Source organism: Sarcophilus harrisii, chromosome 2 (genome assembly GCF_902635505.1).
Source record: "Sarcophilus harrisii chromosome 2, mSarHar1.11, whole genome shotgun sequence".
In the NCBI taxonomy this organism is placed as follows: domain Eukaryota; kingdom Metazoa; phylum Chordata; class Mammalia; order Dasyuromorphia; family Dasyuridae; genus Sarcophilus; species Sarcophilus harrisii.
Genome location: NC_045427.1, coordinates 452,725,427 through 452,745,386, shown reverse-complemented (window position 1 = coordinate 452,745,386; position 19,960 = coordinate 452,725,427). Strand labels below are relative to the sequence as shown.

Below are 19,960 nucleotides of genomic sequence, written 5' to 3'. Positions count from 1 at the left end.
AAGATATTCAATGATGGACAGAAGCAGCTACACCCAAAGAAAGAACACTGGGAAATGAATGTAAACTGTTTGCATTTTTGCTTTTCTTCCCAGGTTAGTTTTACCTTCTGAATCCAATTCTTCCTGTGCAACAAGAGAACTGTTCAGTTCTGCACACATATATTGTATCTAGGATATACTGTGACCTATTTAACATGTATAGGACTGCTTGCCATCTTGGGGGGGGGGGGAAGAGAGGGAGGGGGAAAGTCGGAACCGAAGTGAGTGCAAGGGATAATGTAGTAAAAAATTACCCAGGCATGGGTTCTGTCAATAAAGTTATAATTATTAAAAAAAAAAAAAAAAAAGAAAGAAAATATTGAATAAATGAGTTCAGAAAGGAGAATTTTTTCTTAAAGAGAAAATTCACTGTTGTGTTTTTGATGTAAAATGGGAAACCTAGTTATCTTTTTTTTTTCCTTGGTGAGTAGAGATAGATTCCTTTCAGTTGTCTACATAGGGAAAATGATGACACAAAATTTGTCAGAACTCCAATGGGCTTGCTGGAACTTTATTACTCCTGTCTGTTGGGTCAATAAATTATGCTTTTTATGTCCCAGACACTGAGCTTGATGCTGAGGATAACAAGACAAAAGTGAAATAGTCCCTGCCCTCAAGCAGCTTACATCCTAGCTGGAGAAAAAGAGAAGCATGTGAACATGCTCAAAATAGAGAAAGATAAACACAAGCTGATGATGTTTAACAACTAAGGGTATCAGAAAAAGTCTCATTTCAAAGATTGTTTGAGATAAGTCTTGAAGGGAATTGGGAGAAGTGGAGGTGCATGGGGAAAAGCCCATGAAAAGGCACAGAGATGGGAAATGGATACGTGAGGCCAGTCTGACTAGACAAAAAGAGTAAAAAGAGATAAAAGAGTAAAAGAGGAATGTGGTGTGTAACAAGGCCAGAAAGGTAGGTTAAATCCAAGTTCTAAAGGGCTCTAAATGCTAGAGGAATTGTAGTACACAAATAGTATGGTATAGTCTAAGCAGCATTATTCCCTTGCATGAACTTCCAGTACAGATCATCTAAATTAGGGCCCAAAGTTGATCAAAAAACATCAGAAGAGTCTACAAAAACAATTAGAAGTCCAGTTATTGTTTACCTAAGCACTGCAACTATAAACTAATGGTTACAGAGCCATATACATTAAAATTTTTAAATACATATTAACAAATATTTAAACATTTATTCTTGCAGTAGCACAAAAACAAAAGTCCATCTACTTCCTTCTAATGGGAGAACTTGCTAAGCAAACAAACAAAACCCAACTCCAAACATAAATATCCTCTTCTTAGCCGTCTTTCCAGGTAGTCTATGTGCAGGATTATCATCCATGTCATTTTCTACATGGGTATAGCCCATGCCTCTGTCCTGAGTCTCTTCTCTGTTCCTTCTGTACTCTGTCTTGATGATCTCATAAGTTCCCACTGGTACAATTATTTCTATGCAGAATGTAGATATTTAGTCCTTATCTCTTTTTTGAGCTCCAGTTCATTATCACCAACTACCTGCTGGACATCTCTTTTGTATGTCCCATCCATATCTCAAACTCAAACATATCTAAAACAGAAATCATTATTTTCCCCCATAAATCTATTCCTCTTCATTTTCTTATTTTGTCAAAGGCTCCACCATCTTTATAGTTTTCCAGATTCATAGCAAACTGAAGAAACAGCTTCATTTTTCCATTTTCCTTTACTCCTCATATCCAATCAGTTGCAAAATCTTGATGATTCTACCACCACATTCTCTCTCACATCTGTCTTTTTCTTCCTACTCACATGTTACAGTCCTAGTTTATGACTTTGTGAGCTCTTAGAGAAACTGCTGTGTTTTTTAACCTGGACTATTTCAATAGCATTAGGTTGTGAAACTCAAAAGCAATGATGTAATTACAGCTAAGTGGCAAAATGAACAGAGCTTGGTCTAAAAATCAGAAAGATTCATCACTGGGAGTTCAAATATGGCCTCCGACATTTTCTAGCTATGTGATCCAGAGCAAATCACTTAACCCTAATTGCCTCATCTGTAAAACAAACTGGAAGAGGAAAAGGCAAACGACTCAAGTATTTTTGCGAAGAAAATTTCAATGATTGAAATGATAGTCATTGTCAGCAACAACAAAATGAAAGAGGTGATTTGCTCAAACAGCTACTAAGTGTAGCTTAGTCTGAGGCCAGATTTGAACTCACAACTTCTGAGGACAGAAACTGTCCGTATTTGTCTTTGTATGCCTGTCTTAACGCTTGTTTTTAATAAACATTTGTTTCTATAAACTGATATGACCATTCTGGAAAGCAATTTAGAATTATGCCCAAAGGGCTATCAAACTGTGCATACCCTTTGATCCATCAGTGTCTCTACTGGGCTTGTATCCGAAAGATATTGTAAAGGAAGGAAAGGGACCCACATGTGCAAAAATGTTTGTGGCAGCCCTTTTTGTAGTGGCTAGAAACTGGAAACTGAGTGGATGCCTTATCAATTGAAGAATAGTTGAATAAGTTATGGAATATGAATGTTATGGATTATTATTATTCTATAAGAAATGATCAACAGGATGATTTCAAAGAGGCCTGGGGAGACTTACATGAACTGATGATGAGTACAGTGAGCAGAACCAAGATAACATTGTATATATACAGTAACAAAATTATGTGATGATCAACTGTGATGGACTTGGTTCTTTTCAACAATCAGGTGATTCAGTTCCAATTCCAATAGACTTCTGATGGAGAGAGCTATCTGCACACAGAGAGAGGACTGTGGGGACTGAATGTGGATCAAAGCATAATATTTTCACATTTTTGTTATCGTAGTTGTATTTGCTTGTTTTTATTTTCTTTCTCACATTTTCTTTTTTCCCTTTTGATTTGATTTTTCTTGTGCAGCATGACGAATATGGAAATATGTTTAGAAGAACTGCATATGTTTAATCTATACTGGGTTACTTGCTGTCTAGGAGAAGGAGGGAGAAAAATCTGGAACATAAGGTTTTGTAAGGTGAATGTCGAAAATATTTTTGCATGTATTTGGAAAAACAAAAAGCTGTTATTAAAACAACAATAACAACAACAACAAACCAAACACTTGTTGAACTGATTCAAATGGTTTCTTCCAAATAATTTGCCCAGTAGATAAAAGAAATCTTGGTGAATGGGGTAATGATACTTGCAAATAAAAGTTCTACTTATTAAAACTTGGAAACCAGATCTGGTTGAATCATATAAACCTCCTCCCTTATATTAATACATGTAACTAAGGGAAACCAACAGAACAAAGGGATTAGGAGAACTGCATTTATGAATAATTGTGCTACCTTTCAAACATGCAGAGGCGTTCAGGTGGGAATATTTAAGGAGACAAAGAGTAATGACTATTGCCTGCAGCCCTACTGCCTTTGGAAAGAGTAAGCTTGTTATTACAGAGAAGATTAGATCCAAATAAATCTTCAGGGCACTGGGAAGGTAAAGTTTCACTTTTGGGTATCCTGCAGAATTTGTGTGTGCTTCACCTGGTCTGAGGTCCCCGGCTCAAGAAGCACATAGACCATCTGGTGAGGTGCAATTATGCTGACTAATGGTGAGAATAGGCATAATAGCAAAGGAGCATATTGACAACAGAAGCCTCAGGGATTGGTGACCTGCCTAATAATAGACTTTACTTTCCTAAGGCCTCCAGAAAGGCATGCTTCTGCCCTCTGCAACCTGGTACAACAGCCCTGCAAAGGAAGCGTACCCCCTTAGTGTCAACACCATGAAGCAAATTTCCAAGGGTCCTGTGATACAGAGAACTTTGTTTTTTCTTTCCCCTCAATTATCATTTCTAATTTGTTAACAAGTCTTGTCAATCCCATGTCTAGGATATCTCTCACATCCATCCTCTCCTATTTCTATTGCCAACATTCTAGTTAGTACAAGCCTGCCTGACCACAACTTGGACTATTACAAAATCTTCTAGGTCTTCTCACCTTCATCTTTTCTCTCCTATAATCCTTCATATTTTTTCCAGATTGATTTTCTGCATACATAAACCAAGTTGTGTTACTTACTTGTTCAAAACTGGAGCAGCCATGTGGCACACTGAATAAAGCACTGAGCCTGGATTCAGGAAGACCTGAGTTCAAATGTGGCCTCAGATATTTATTAGCTGTGTAAGGCTAGGTAAGACATTTAGGTCTGCTTCCCTCAATTTCCTTATCTGTACAGTTCTAGCACTTGCCTCCCAGGAGTGCTATGAAGTTCAAAAATGAAATAATTGTAAAATTTAGCACAGCACAGTGCCTGGCACTAAATGCTATATTAGTGCTATCTATTATTATTATTAATGTTCAGAAATTTTCAAATGCTTCCTACTATCTTTCAGATAAAGTTCTAATTCCTTAGTCTGGCATTCAAAGATCTATACAATCTGAATCCATTTTACCTTTCCAGCCTATGATATACTATTTTCCTCCATATATTCTACACCTCAGCCAAAGTGGATTGTTTATCCCACTCTGCCCTCTCTCCTAAATCTCCAAACATGCCTTTTTCCCTAATCTTTATGTCTACTATTCTCTTTACCTGGGATGTGCCTTTTCTTGATTCATTTTCTGAATTCCTGCCTACCCTTAAAAGTTTAACAAACATGAATATCTCTTTTATTCCCTCAGTGGGTAATGACCATCCTCAGACCTTTCAAAGCGCATTCTATATGGGACTTTCTAATGATGTGCATATTGTGTCATATCCTGTTATCAAACAGCCTCATGAGAAAGATAATGCCTTAATTAAACTTTATATCTATTTCAGAACTTAGCAGAGTGCTTTTCATAATGTAGGTGCTTAATAAATATTTACTGAACTGAACTTCAGATTAAAACAAGAAAAGATATATAAAATGTTTGAGCACTAGAGCATGTCAACAAGCTCATCAAATAATTTGGAGAATAAGGCTAAGAAGATGAAAAGATATTATATGCTGGATCCAACCATTCAGGAATAGTATCCTGAGAATGACTAAGTAGGAGGCTGTGATAATGATAACGATGATGATAACAATTGTAACAATAATGATACCTTGCATTTACATCATTCAAATGATTCTTGCAACAATCCTGTGAGGAAGGACCTAGAGCAAGTATTATCATCCCCAATTTTCAGATAAAGAAATTGAAGCTCAGGGAAGTTAAATTACTTGGTTAAAGTCATAGAATTTAGGAAACCTGGGACAGTTTATACCCTGAGGCTTTATAAAATGCAGGGATAGGGAACTGCCTAAATTCAATTCCAGTGGACTTTTCCCCCCACTGTGTGCCAACAATATACATACCATACTAATTTCATGACTTTTTTTTTTCTGCTACTTCTTCCCCTTCAATGCATTCTCTCCAACTCATCAAATCTCATTTAGGTATAGCTCAGGTATAACTTCCATAAATTTTTTAAGAACTCATTAATTACCCCATTCTCTAAATTCCAAAAGCGCTTATTATCAATACTATTCATTCTGCTCCTTTGTTCAGTCATTAGGAAATTGTTCATTTACTATTTCAAGTCAAGTTAAAAGTATTTATAAAGCACTTGTTATATGCCAGGCTCTATGCTAAGACATGATGATACAAAGAAAGATAAAAACAGACCCTGAACTCAAGGTGCTCACAAACTAATGGGGAGACAAAACTTGCAGACAGCTGTGTACAAGCTGTACAAGTTATATAGAAGATAAATTTTATATAGTCTCAGGGAGAATGAAAGCTCTAACATTAAGAAGCACTAGGAAAAGTTTTTTGCATCAAAGTGGTATTTTAGCTAAGACTTGAAGCAAACTAGGGAATCCATGAAATGAAAGTGAAGAGGAATAATGTTTCAGGCAGGGAGAAAATAAGTAACACATACATTTCCTCATTTAACTTCTTTGCTTAGAATTCTAAATTCTTTTGTCCACCTTTTAAGTCCTAATTTGCTTCACTCTCTCTAACCAAACTAACTTGCCTATACTACCTGCACTAGAAGGTACATTCTCTCTATGCCAGTCCAGAAAGTTTCTTTTATGTTTCCCACTGGTGTCTTCCATGTACCTTCTAGCTTTAGGAGGAGAAGAGCATGGAGCAGGGGAAAGCAATGAGAGACCTCACAGTTTGTGACAGGAAAACAGTTAAGAAGAGAAAATTCGAATTGTACAAAAAGGCTAAAAAAAATCAAAGAATTCAGTAAAGGATGCATCTTCAAATTAGGCACTGATTTTAAGAATCATTAAGACTGAAAAAAAGATTTGTAAGTGTTAACCTTCCAGAGAAGATTTTACACAGTAGTGGGGATGGGTGTTAGAATTTTAATAAGGGAGATGGAAGCAGCAGATGTAAACAATACAGCTGAGAAAAAGGAGTAAATCTGAAGTAAAAAAGAGAGTAAAAAGGAAAAATCTGAAGGGAGTTAAGGAGCAAGAGAGTTTTTGTGTTTTCCTTTCTTTTAAGATATAAGTCAGATATATCCAAATTTGAAGACAGTAAGGAAAGAGCCAGTGAAAAGGAAGAGAACTATGACACTAAAGAAAAAAAGAATATTCATGAGATCAATGTTTCAGATGAGATAAAGGATGGGATTCAGAGAAGAGAGTTGTTTGGATAGCAGCCCTTTTCCAATGGCTTCAGGATTTTGGGGGTAGGGAGAGAGCACTCTGAAGAGGGTTTCCTAGTGCACATTTCCCAAGTGACCCTCTGAGATAGTCCTTACTCACTCACCTGTATAGGTGCACCTTGAGTTTTCTTTTTCTAGGATCCATGGCTCTTCCCCTTGCTCCAAATGGGAGATCACATCAGGTTTGGAAAAGGGATACCCTGAAAAGGAAAATAAATGGAAAAGAGATATTTGTGGAGGGATAAAATCATCTCAGAATTCAATTCTGATCCTTTCCCCTTCAGAAAAGACAAGTAACTATACTTGAAAGCTCCAAAGTAATACAAAAGACTCTTCAAAAGTATTCATCATTCTGCTGCTGAAAAGAGAGAGGAAAAGATGATCTTTACTCAGGAATATAATTTGGCTCATAAATCTCTCTCCTTGTTAAAAGAATGGGAGACTACCACATTTAAAGATGTTTGAAGTGGGACTTTGAGGAAAATCTTCATCTAGGGAAGTAGGTAAAAATGTTCATATACAGGAAATATGTTCAAGTACAGCACAATGAAATAGTCACATATGGTTCCATAAAACAAAGCCCTTTCAAATTGATTAAGAATCTTTAGTTCCCACACCAAATAAACCCAAACAAACACATACTTCATTTTATCAATCCAGAAGCTCCACAGTTTTTAATGACAGAGAAATCAAAGAAACTCATATAGGAAGATCATGGGGGGAAACTGCTCTTACCTAGAAAAATCAGGTTCCTGTAGTTCTCCAACATCACCTCCCTATACAGATTCCTCTGAGCAGGATCCAGTTGTCCCCACTCCTCCTGGGTAAAATCCACTGCCACATCTTTGAATGTCAAGGATTTCTGAAATATCAAAGTCAATTTTATTGCATAATAGTATATAAAATATATTTATTATTTCTGTCTGTCTACATTTATTTATGAATTATTTGTGTAAAAGTATTGTACAATGTTGGAAAAAATTAGTTTACGCCTTTGGATGGTATTTAATAATTGTCATAAGTAATATCTAATCTTGCTAATATTCTGTTATGAGCTTTAACTTGTTGTTTATTAATTTTTTTATTACATTTATCTACACTGGAGAGAGGCACATTGACGTTCATTATAATTAGTCTTACAACCGGGTCTTTATACAATTTCAGTTGGTTTTTCCTTTAAGAACTTAAGTTCTATGCCATTTGGAACATATATAATTCAGAATGATATCATTTCATTAGTTCAGTAATCTTTAAGCATATGATAGTTTTTTTGCTTCTCTCTCTCTTCCATTTTTATTTTTATCTGAAATCAAGATTGATAAGATAAAATGTTTATCTTTTCTGGTGACAGTTAAAAATCAGAATAAAATCAAAATAAATACAGATACTCCAGATCAAATCTAGCCAAGTAAAAGAAAAGTCACAGTATGGTTATTTTGCTCTGAACTGGACAATTAGGAAGTGGAGTCAAGATGAAGGAGTGGTATGGGGCAGTGTGATGAGCTCTACTCCACAAAGTTTTCCAAACACCAGACCAAATACTGATGGGGAAAACTAGGAAAGATCATAGCAAATCATTTGAACAATCCAGGCTTTGCATAGAGAGAGCTATTTGGATAACAGGATCCTTGAGACTGGTTTGATCAGGAGCATGCAGTACATCAAGCAATCTAGTATCTTGAGAGAGTCTGTCAAGAGGACAAGAGGAAGTTTCAGATTTATAATGGAACACTTCAGTGGGAGACAGATACAAACTAGCAATTTTGTCTTCTATTACCTAGTTCTGGGTCACAGATTCAAGGCAGACTGAGAAAGGAACTTGTATTATAAGGGCAGCGTTTCTCAGTAAGGAGTCCCGGGGAAGTGTATCAAGAAAGGAGGAAACCAACAGCAGCAGCAGAGCTGTAGTAGCTCGCACCCTAAGATCAAACCAACAGCAGCAGCAGAGCTGTAGTAGCTCGCACCCTAAGATCAAACATTTTCAGCATGTAGTTTAGAAAATGAAACTCATAATTCTGCCACTCTAAACCAAGAGACCTTTACACATGGTTAAAAGGAGGAACTCTAGAAGCAACCTACTTTTATACAAACCTAAGCCCAGGTCAGAAACTTGCTCAGACCAGAGAAGCACTAATTAGACTTTTCCTTGGATCAGACCACTGTGGGATCACTAAAAGCTTGCCTATCATTTACCTGCCCCTGAGATTCTTGAAAATTTCAGCACTTAACAACCCAAGAATGTTGCAACAAGATAAGCCCAGACCTTTTTTCCAGAAGTGCCAGAGAGCTCAGTAGTGCAGCTTCCAAGACGATGTAGCAATAACCCTAAGGCTACCTGGCCTTGGGAGTGCTGTAGTTCCACAAACAATACTGGCTATCAAAATAACAATCTGTTGGTCAGTGATAACAAAGTTTCTGAGACAATCTAAACCACAGAATTCAATAATGGCACCACTTCTAAGCCATAGAATTCAATACTCCTCAACTCCATCTCTAAGACCACTCACTCCTCCATTCTATCTCTAAACCATAAATTAGCATTTCAGTGATATAAAGTACCTGGTCTTTCTATCTTATTCCTATAAATTTATCTTCAATTGGCGTTACAATTATAACTTTGTCCCTTGACTTGGAGATGGGTCCAAGTCTACAAATTCTTTTGAGACACCTCATGACACTGGCCTGGAGCCCCAACCTTTTTAGGATCTCCTTTGAACTCCAACATTTGGGGACCCATATGGAGAGAGTCTGGTCTCCCTTGGCTTTATTTCCTCCTTATCAAGGTGAGCCCCCCTTTCTTCTCTCCCTCTATTCTCTAGCTGGGGTACTTTAAACATCTAGGAAGTCTTGTCTGGGTCGGTAGGAGCTCCATGCTCAGCAAACTTTCCTTGATTGGGGATGCCTGATCTTGGGAGTTCTTGTAATTCTTAGCATATTTCTAACCAGGGAATATTGTAATGTTAAAGGTCACTTTTAATGGGGTGATCAGTTTCTCCATTTGTCCTATTTCGTATTCTGCCTTAAGGTTATGACCATCGCCTCTTAATGGTTGAGATAAAGGTGTTATAGACATTCCTTAATGTCATTAGAATATCAGTAACCTCCATCTATGAGGCTATCCCCACCTAGGTATCTGCATTATGTCATTGTTAATGTTATTCCATAAAGGCTTGCTGTCCCGATACTAGGGGCTAGACTCTTTGAGATGATAGTCTCGAATAGCCTTGGGATCCATTGGTCCCAGTATTTCTCTCCATTTAATAAATTACTGAATTGGTCTCTAATCTCTGTCTTGCTCAGTTTCTTTTAACATTACAATATCTGCCACTTTTTCACCTTCCCTGGGATGCAGGAGGAGGTAAGGAGCTATAGGAATAGAAATTTTAGGGTTTTTGGCAAAGATGGGACAATCCTCTCCCATGTCAATTTTTCTGTGTTTTCATCTTTGTACAGAATGTCTATGTCATATACGTGTCAAGTTTGTTCTGTGGGCTAGATTTTGTAACCTGCATAGATTTAAAATGCAGCTAACAAGAAAAATCTTCTGTGCTGTACTTAGAATCCTTGCTGTACTTAGAATACTGGGAAAGATTTCTTAACATCCTTAACTCTCCCTTAAAAAGAAAAAAGGCTAACTTTTTTACTGGGGACTACAGAAAAAAAAGATAATTAAAATCATAGAACTCTTAAAATAACAGTAGATTCTCAAGGTTTTAAAAGGAGTTTGGCAATTAATCATTTTAAGATTGCAAGGGGAAAAAATGCTGACACATTGGGGATAATTGCAGGAATTTACTCCATTCTGAAAGAATAAAATAGGAAAAAAAATTTGGTAAATGCAACTTTCTGGTAACCTTTCCTTGAGTCCTATCTTGTCCAGAGTCCCCTACTTCTCCATTGGGAAAGGAAATTAGATGCTAGAAAAGGAAAGCACCCTAGAAGGTATTAAGGGATCCTTTCCACAACCTAACTCCATAATAGCTCCTCTCATCTCAGAATGATGTGGGAAAAATTCCTATCTTTGATTCCCAACACCCCCCTTCTCCCCCTCCCCCCAACCAGTTAATGTAATTATCCTTTGACTCACAAAATCTGGTCTCTTTGAATTCCAATAGAAGATCCGGGCCTGTCCCAGCCCCACCCGGATCTGAGGGAACGTTGAAGCTACATCCAAAAGCCCCTCAAGCTAAATCTCACATTATAAAAGGGAGATGCTGGGACCCCCTTTTGACAGAGATTCCAAACATGTTACCCATGTGACGACCCTCTGTCCACTGGACCCTCTGTCCGGTGTCCTTCTTATTTCTACCTTTGCCTATACTTTAACCTTGCTTACCCAATAATAAACCTCTTTTATCAATCTAGCTCTAGGGCCAATAAATGCCATTGTTGGGGACTTGGGCCACTACTAGACCCCATTTACCGCCATATCCTTGCACCGAATCCAAGAGGGTTGCAGGGGAGCTCTGTTTGACTCCCTGTACCCCAAACCTGCCACTGGACCTCAACTAAACCCTAATTTCATTTAGGTACCCCAAATCTCAACAAGATCAGATTTTAAAAAGGGAATGCTGAATAACTATAGAGAAACTCAAATTCTGCCCCACCAGTAGAAATGAGAAAAGCAGCAACAGCAGTAGGGACCCCACACACTTTGTCCAAGTACCTCTCCAAACCAGATTGAGGGGATGAGGTAAAGTGAGGGTCAGGCCCTATGGTCAGCATTCCCTGAGCCCTAGCACCTGAAACTCCCATCAAAAGGAGTCCCTGGCACTGGCCACCCTAGCCTTCAGCAAGATCTGTCTAGCAACTGTTTGGGAAGAATCTGGGTGCCCCTGGCAGCACCAAACATGGCACTGTGAGGTGGGAAAGTCATTCAGCCTCTGAATTTAGAAAGCCCACCATTCTCTGTTTTAGTTGCAGAAATGTATTAGTTATTAATTTGTGGCAAATTATTTTATCTCTGCCCAATTTTTTGATTTGTATAGAGAAATAATAATGGTTGTTGCTGTGAAAGAAAACTATGACAACAAACAGCCTGCTTTTGCATTATGGAAGTCAGACTTCTGAGGGCCCTGTCAGTAAAAACGGGCACTTAACCCTTTCCTGGCTCACAAATGAGAACTGGCTTGTGTGAATTGGAAAATAACCAAATGGTAATTCAGGTTGGCTGGAACATTTAATTACAATTTAGGAAATCTCATGAACTAAAATTAAATCAATTTTAAAATAACTTTTTAAAGTAGTATATATGCTAAAAATCATAAACTTGACTGTAAATTATATGAGGCTCCTGTTCATTTTTGTAATAGGTTCTGCTCTATCTCCATTTTAAGAATTGTTTTCTGCCTAAAACAAAAGAACAACTTATTTAAGGAAACAAGAAGGGAAATTGGAACTTGAGAACTTCCAAAGCTACAACAATTTGGGGACAGAATTCTTTCACATTTGACTGCATTGATCAGAGGGGATTCCCACAATTCTGTACTGCCACTAACTGCATCACAACAACCCAAACAATTCCCTGAAAATTAGGATGAACTAAATAGAATGAGTTTATTAGTCAACAAGCAATATTTTATTTGTTTTTATTTAGCATTTTATCTTTCCCCAATTATGTGTAAAAATAATTTCATATTCAATTTTTAAATTTTTAGTTCCAAATTTTCTCTCTTTTCTTTTTACTACTCAAATAAGAGCTGCCTGAGAAGGCAAAAAATTTGATACAGGTTATTATACATGGACAACAAGCAATAGTAAAACAAAATCCAAAAAATGAAAAAAAAAAAAATAGAAGAAACTAAAAATTATTTCAGAGCAAAAACAACTGACCTGGAAAACAGATCTAGGAGAAAAAACTTAAGAAACACCAGACTACCTGAACAACATGACCAAAAAAGAGTCTAGACATCCTATTTTAAGAAATTGTAAAAGAAGAAATAGAAGGAATTTATCAGTGACCACCCCATACAAGAAACTTCAAAATGAAAACTTCCAGAACTGATCACAGCCAAAATCCAAAGCTTCTAAGTAAAAGAAAAATACTTAAAGCATCCAGAAAGTCAACAGTACCAAGTAGTCACAATCAGGATCAGGATTACACATAATTTAGCAACCATCATTATAAAGGAAAAGAGAACTTAGAATATGATATTCCAGAAGGTATAATATGTGAGTTCACAATCAAGAAGTTATTCAGCAAAATTAAAAATAATGCAACAGAGGAAAAAGTGTTTTTTTAATGAAATAAGGGATTTCCAAGTAGGAAAAAAGAAAAATATAAAAAGGCAAACCTGAATGAACAGTGACAAAAGGGCTAAGAAGGATAAATTATTTATATTTAAATATGGGGAGATGATATATGTGTCTCTTTTTAATCTTATCATCATCAGGGTCCATTGAGAGAATAAAATCAGACCAAGTCTGGGAGTGATTCCATGAGGTCTTGAAGAGCTTAAGAAAAAAAGGAAAGACAGAAGAAGACTACACTAGGGATGGGAAGTGGGGTGGGAGGGAAAAGAAAGTTATCTCACATAATCAAGATGTACAAGTTGATATCCATACAAATAAGGAGAAAGTGGAGAGGATGAGCTGACACTCCCAACTGAACTGGTCAAAAAATAAAAGAATATACATAAAAACTGAGTATAGAAATACCTTTCACTCAACAAGGAAATGGGAGGAAAAGGGGATAAGGGAAGAAGGGGGAATTAGAGGAAGGATAAAGAGAAGGACTAGTTTGAAGCAAAACAAACTCTAAGGATGTAAAATATTTCTAACTTTTTTGAGGTGGCAAATCTGAGAGGGTGTCCATAAATTGCAGAATGGATGAATAAGTTATGATATGTAAGTACGGTGGAATATTTAACTCTTACTAGCATAATGATCAACCAGAATTCCAGAGGACAATAATGAAATGTGTTACCCATCTCCTGATAGAGAGAAGGTCTCAGAATGCAGAATGAGATAAATATTTTTAAGATATGAACAAGGAAGACATTTGTTTTGGGTGGCTATACATATTTGTATTGGGTTTTGCTTTTTTTGTGCTTTTATTTGGGGGTGAGAGAGGGGGCCATATTGAGGAGGATATTGGCTCATTAAAACAAAACAAAAATTTTTTTAATCTAGGCTTGGGATTTTTCAAGGCATGATTAGTATTAGGATAGGGAACAAGGGATTCTAGAGTAGAAGTTAGCATAGAATTGGTAAAGATGAACTGATTAATCAAAATGTCTAGATAGGGAAGGGAGCAAAGAATAGCCAGTGAAAGAATATATAAAATAACATGTCTATTATTAAAGGGATGGTTTCATAGCATTTTAATAGCAGTGAGGCATCATTTCTTTGAAAAAATAGATCAGGACAAACTAACTTTTCTTTCTTTTTAAAAAAAAATTATTAAACCGGTAGATCATGGAAATGCCACAATCAGATTTTAGCCAAGTATTTGACAAAATTTCCCATGCCATACTTAAAGACAAGATGGATAGATATGGGCTACACAATACTATAGTTAGATGAATTCAAAACAAGATGAATTACCACAGTGGAGCTGTCATTAATGGCTCCCTATCAATTTAAGTGAAGAGCTGTAGTAAAGTTTTCCCAGAAATCCATTCCTAGTCCTACTGCTATTTAACATTTTGCTTTTAACAATGAGTCCACATTGATAAGGTGGTAGAAAAGAATGTTCATGAGACGGAGGAGAGTGGACATCATGCCACATGAGGCCTAGTATAACTTGAATGAGAGAAGAGTTCAAATATGTATAAAGAGCTGTTATGGAGAAAGCAGATTTGACTTGTTATATCTGGCTCCAAAAAGAGAATTAAAAGGAGACAGACCTTGGATGAATGTAATGAAGGACTTCCTAACAACAAAAAGTATCCAAAAGTGAATGGGAACCTTTGAGATTTAATGGATTCCCCTTCATTGGAGATCTTTAAGTAGAAGACTGATGAGCATTCATTGGGGATCTATTCAAGCACAAGTTGGATTAGATTGTTTCTAAGTTCTTTGAGTTCAAAGTTCTTTGAACTTTGTAATTTTGCTTTTTATATATTATATTTATACATTTTATATATATATATATATATATATATATATACAATAATTATAGTTAAAAAACAATTAGTTACCATTATTACTAGTTATTATAATAACATAATAAAACATAGGGAACATACTGAGGATTTAAATATGCTTTCTTTTCCCTATTTTCTCTGTAAGAAAATGGCATCTACTTTTGAATCTCACACATTAAGTCCAGCAGCATTCTCATTACCTTATTTAGGGGCATCCTCTCCAGATGGGAATTTTACTTTGGAATTTAAATCTGCATCCTTAGCAGAAAGCTGATCTCAACCACTCATACTTGGAGCTTGAAAATTCTATTGAGGAACCCTGTGGATCAAACATACCAATTAGAGGCAACAGGAGGAACTCAATAACTTCACCTTCATCCCTACCACCCATATCTAATCACCTACCAAATTTTGTCAATTTTATCATCACATTTTGTTTTCTATATTCTATCCTGCTATATGTATTTTTTCTACTATATCTATTCCTGCTTCCATCACTCTCATAAGACCTTACCACTATCCACCTGCCTAATTTACTAAAAAAGCCTCCTAACAAATTTTGCCAATTCTACACTCTCCCTATCCAATTATTTATATTAGTTATTGCCAGATTATCCATGTTATTTCTCTGCTTTATATCATATAAAGTCTAAAGTCCAAACTACTAATATCTTAGCATCAAGGCTACTTTCCAAATTAGCATGTGATAGGAATAGCCCCAACCACACAAAGGAGACAGGTTCCTCTTTAGGTCCATTAGGTCCTTTCTTAAACCAAGAAGTCCATAGAGAATGAAAGTTGGATAATTTGCTCAATAAATACCTGAAAGGCAACATGATGTACTGGCAAGAACACCAGATCTGGAGACAGGAGACATAGATTCAAATCCTAACTCTGACACTTATTAGATGTGTAGCATCTTCTTGGAGCCTCATTTTTCTGAAAAAATTAAGATAATAATATTTATATTATCTAGCATATGGTTTATTTGGGGGAAATGGTTTATAAACTTTACAATGCCACAGATATATTAGGTGTCATTATTATTACTTCTGTCAAATATAGGTTCCTAGGGCCAGATGGACTGCATTTGAAGTCATATCCAAGCACAGTACTTTGTTTCAATTTATGCACTACCCTACTATTAATTACATGTTGTATTCCCCTACTAGAGTGTATGTTCTATGAAGGCAATGATGACTTTCCTCATTCATAAAGGTATCTTGTACAATTTCCAGCATAGGACTCTGAATGTTGTACTGAATTCTCTCCTCTTCCTACCCTTCAGATCCTCTCCTTCATCCCTTTTTAATCTTAGGATTCTTCATTGCCATAGCATAATATCTGGGAACATGGTAAGGGTTTAATAAATTGTTGTTTAATGAATGGCTTTTAATTCTGTCACTAATTTGCTGTATGACTTAGCTTAAGTCCTTTTCTGTTTTAATTTATTCTTCTATCAATCAACCAATCAACATTTATTAAGCACCTGCTGTGTGCCAGGCACTATGCTAAGCGCTGGGAATACCAGAAAAAAAATTGCAAAAAACAATCCCCTGCCCTCAAGGAGCTTACACTTCAAGACAACAAAATTGCAGACCAGTCACACTTGATGGCTTCCAGTTTTGAATGCTGTAGAATGGCTGGAACAAAACACAGGACTTTTAAAAAAAGCCTCAAAGATCCCTTTTAATTCTGCCCTCCTAAATCCATCTCTTCTCCCAGCCCCTCCACAAGGAAGGCTTGCCTCATCCTTCTCCAGAAAGAATGCAGTGACGGGTAGGTGGAGTCAAACTCTGAGAAAAGAGAAAGGGCGGGGCGTGGGCGGGGCCGAGCTTCGGCACATGCGCAGAAGGGAAAGCTCGTCAGGCGCCCCCAAGGTCCGTTTAACGCACGGCTTTGCTCGTACTTCTGGGCTCCGGCCCCTCCCCCAGCGCGGAGAGCTGCTCTGATCTTACTGAGGCAGCGGGGAAGCTGGTCAGATGCCTGAGCCGCTAATTACCTGGTGTTCGGGGTCCCCGGGGACGAACTTACCACAGACCAAGGAGGCGCCTCCGAACAGACGTCCCTACAAACCGCATCGGGCTGCGCGCGCATTCCTAGTCAGGCAGGAGTTGCGCCTGCGCAGACACAATGCAGAACTCAGCTACCTGCCAGAATCCCCCTTGGGGATGGACCAAATCATTCCCCACTCATCAAAAAAAGACTGAGCTGGAAAGAATTTTCTTCTTCTTCTTTTTCTTTTCTTTTTTTTTTTTTTTTTTTTTTTTAACTATTAGAGTGTTACGAGTTGGAAAGAGCTCTAGAATGATAGACTGCTAAAGCTGTAAGAGCTTTAAAATAAAGCATTCAACACAAGGCTGGAAGACACTTTAATTAAAACGTTTATCAAGCTCCTATTAACTAGAACATAGAATGTCACAATAAACTGACATATTACTGTGTGCTGGAAGCTGGGGATATAATATAATGAATGAAACAGTCCTTATTCAACGGGGAGCAAGGATATGTATGTGTCTCAAAAGTCATTGTAAGTTTTAAGTTTTAATAACTTCAATTAATCAATTTCAATTTCAAGCAATCAGTTAATTAACATTTAAGTTCCTACTATGTACCAGGTACAGTTAAGTGTTGGGGTAGAAAAAGAAGCCAAAGATAGTCACTGACTTCCTAGTGCTTACAGAAGTATACAAACAAGCTATATAAAGTATAAATAAGAAATATTTAACTTAGAAAGAAGTTTATTATGTTAATAATATTGGAATTTTAAGCGTGTGGAAAAGACTTCCTCTAGAAAACTTAGAAATATCAATGATCTTAGAAAAACATGGAAAGACTTGCAGGAAATAGTGAAATGAGCAGTCAAGAGAACACTGTATACAGTAACAGAAACATTGTTTTAAGGATTTAAATCTTTTGGTCGTCTGTCTTTTATCCACGTTGTGGTAGACATCTTTTCAGGATTCACTTTTGCAATACCAGCAGTAAAAGACACAGCCCAAGTGGTCATTGAGTTCCTTATTTAAGCATTTGCAATTATGGGTGTGCCACAAGCAATAAAAACAGATAATGGACCTTCGATATACTTCTAAACATTTTGCACACTTTTGTGCACAGTATAAGATTTTACACACCACTGGCATACCCTTTAATCCTCAAGGACAGGCAATAGTAGAGAGAAGAAACAGAGACATTAAGACATTCCTCCAAAAACGAAAGGGGAAGCCACAGGTAACCTAGAGAACTTCTAAATTTAGCTCTTTATATTATTAACTTCTTGATTTTTTGACAAAGATGCACTGACTTCGGCAGACAGATTTTATAACCCACCGGAAAAGCAGTGTCCTGTGCGAGCAGCTCCACTATCTTTAGATAATCGCCAGGTGATGTGAAAAGAGACAGAAAGTGGTGAATGGAAGGGACCAGATAGGTTAACTGCTTGGAGAAAGAGGGTTTGCTTATATTTCTACAGACAAAGAAGAAATCAGATGGGTGCCAACGAGTTCTATTTGCCTTATCCATCTGAGAGAGACAGAAAAAGAGAAAAACCTCAAAACAAAGAAGACCTAAGAACAACATCTGCAGAATCATTGGATTCCCTAACACAATATGAGACTCTTGCAGGACTTCAAAACTTTCAGGAATTATTGGATTCCTGGCACATGAACTAATGGACAATGGATTCCTTTTGGACTATTTCTAGGACTTATGGACATGTATAAATCCTCATGTTGATTCATCTTATTTGTTAAATCACTACTAGCCTTATGTTACTATGTGCTTATGTAATTATATGTAATATCTCCCATATTGAGGGATTTCTGTATACCTGTTTTAAGAGTGAGCCCCTTCAGAAACCCTCTAATCTGATTTTATTTCCCATTTCTTTGGTGTTTTCATCACCCTTCCTGAGAAGTCAGGGAGGGCTTGATCACCTCCTTTTATGGTGTTTTCAACCCATTTTTGAGCAGTCAGGGAAGGTGTGATCACTTCCTTTTTTGGAGTTCTCACCTCCTTGAGAAGTCAGGGAGGTCATGACCACCTATGTTCTAAAAACAAAAGAAAGTGGGAGATGTTATAGGCCAGAACTTGAAACAAGGTGCTAAGTCAGTGGAATTGATTTTATTTAGCATGGTACTTAACAATCCTCTAGTTCAGTACATGTCCTTAGTAATTACTACAATTCTACAAGATTCACACCTTTAAGAGAGCATATACAAGCTAGGAGCCTCAACCAGGATTCAGTTGGGGAGATTCAGAAGCCAGGGCTCAAGTTCTCGGAACCAAGACTACAGAAGGCCTCTAAGAAAGCTAACCGGACAGCAAGAAAGGAAACAAGACTTGGAAAGAGACAATAAAGGATTTGGACTTTAACACCTGGCTGCATTTGGGGTGATTACTGAATTGAAATGAAGGCTGCCTCCAGAGACCCTAAGGAAACCCCAACAAGAGAAGATTACATATTTAGAGAGAATATTACATTTAGTGAATGTCGTTTTGACTATTATGACATATAAAGACACTGTCTGCATCCAGAGAAAGAACTGAAAAATAGAACTATGTAGGAGTATAGAATAATGTTACATAGATAGATAGATAATTAAGTCTAATGGTAGCCATCTCTAAGGGGAAGAAGAAAGATTAAAAACAGGAGGAAGGAAATTTGCATGATAATTTTGTTGTATATTTAAAGTGAATAGCAAATTGTACATAATGAATTTTCAATTTCATGTGTGATCATCTTTTTATTGTACTGTTATAAAAATGTTTTATTACATAAATTAAAAATGAATTTTAATTTAAAAAGAAGTATCAATGATATAAACTTGGAGAAATCATTTGAAAGGTTAATTATAGACAATTTAAAAACATTAATATTTGTTATTAAAATTCCACATAGACACTATCACTCTATTTAATGTTTAAATTTTATGGAAAAAAAAACCCAAACTTTTAGCAGTTGCTGCTAAGTGACTATACTGTAACACTAGATGTGTTAATCAAAGAACAAATTTTAGTGCACATACCCAAAGATCAAGTTCTGATGTGATCCTTCAAGAAAATCAAATCTATTTTTAGCAAATACAACTCAATTGACTAAAGTGTCCAAGCAAGAGAACCTTTTCTATGGATCCATATAATGAGATCAGTATCATCCAAAAACTGTTTTAGAAGCAATGCATAATCACAGGGTATCTCAAATTCCTAAAATTG

At 36.7% G+C, this 19,960-nt stretch overlaps 1 protein-coding gene across 2 annotated transcripts in view; it reads right to left on the bottom strand.

Moving 5' to 3' along the window:
• Positions 1-16,846, bottom strand: part of LOC105751148 (zinc finger protein OZF) — a 45,295-nt gene extending 28,449 nt beyond the window's left edge. Inside the window, exons 1-5 of one of the 2 annotated variants that reach the window (XM_031954330.1) lie at positions 16,781-16,846; positions 15,569-15,685; positions 14,947-15,065; positions 7,395-7,521; positions 6,764-6,859 (exon numbers count right to left, since the gene is read on the bottom strand). In XM_031954330.1, the coding sequence (XP_031810190.1) occupies positions 6,764-6,859; positions 7,395-7,521; positions 14,947-14,961 (238 nt within the window). In that variant the 5' untranslated portion in view covers positions 14,962-15,065; positions 15,569-15,685; positions 16,781-16,846. Of the gene's footprint in view, positions 1-6,763; positions 6,860-7,394; positions 7,522-14,946; positions 15,066-15,568; positions 15,686-16,321; positions 16,755-16,780 lie in introns of those variants that run through there. The other variant, XM_031954329.1, reaches the window with a different exon arrangement.
• Between the last annotated feature and the right edge of the window lie 3,114 nt (positions 16,847-19,960).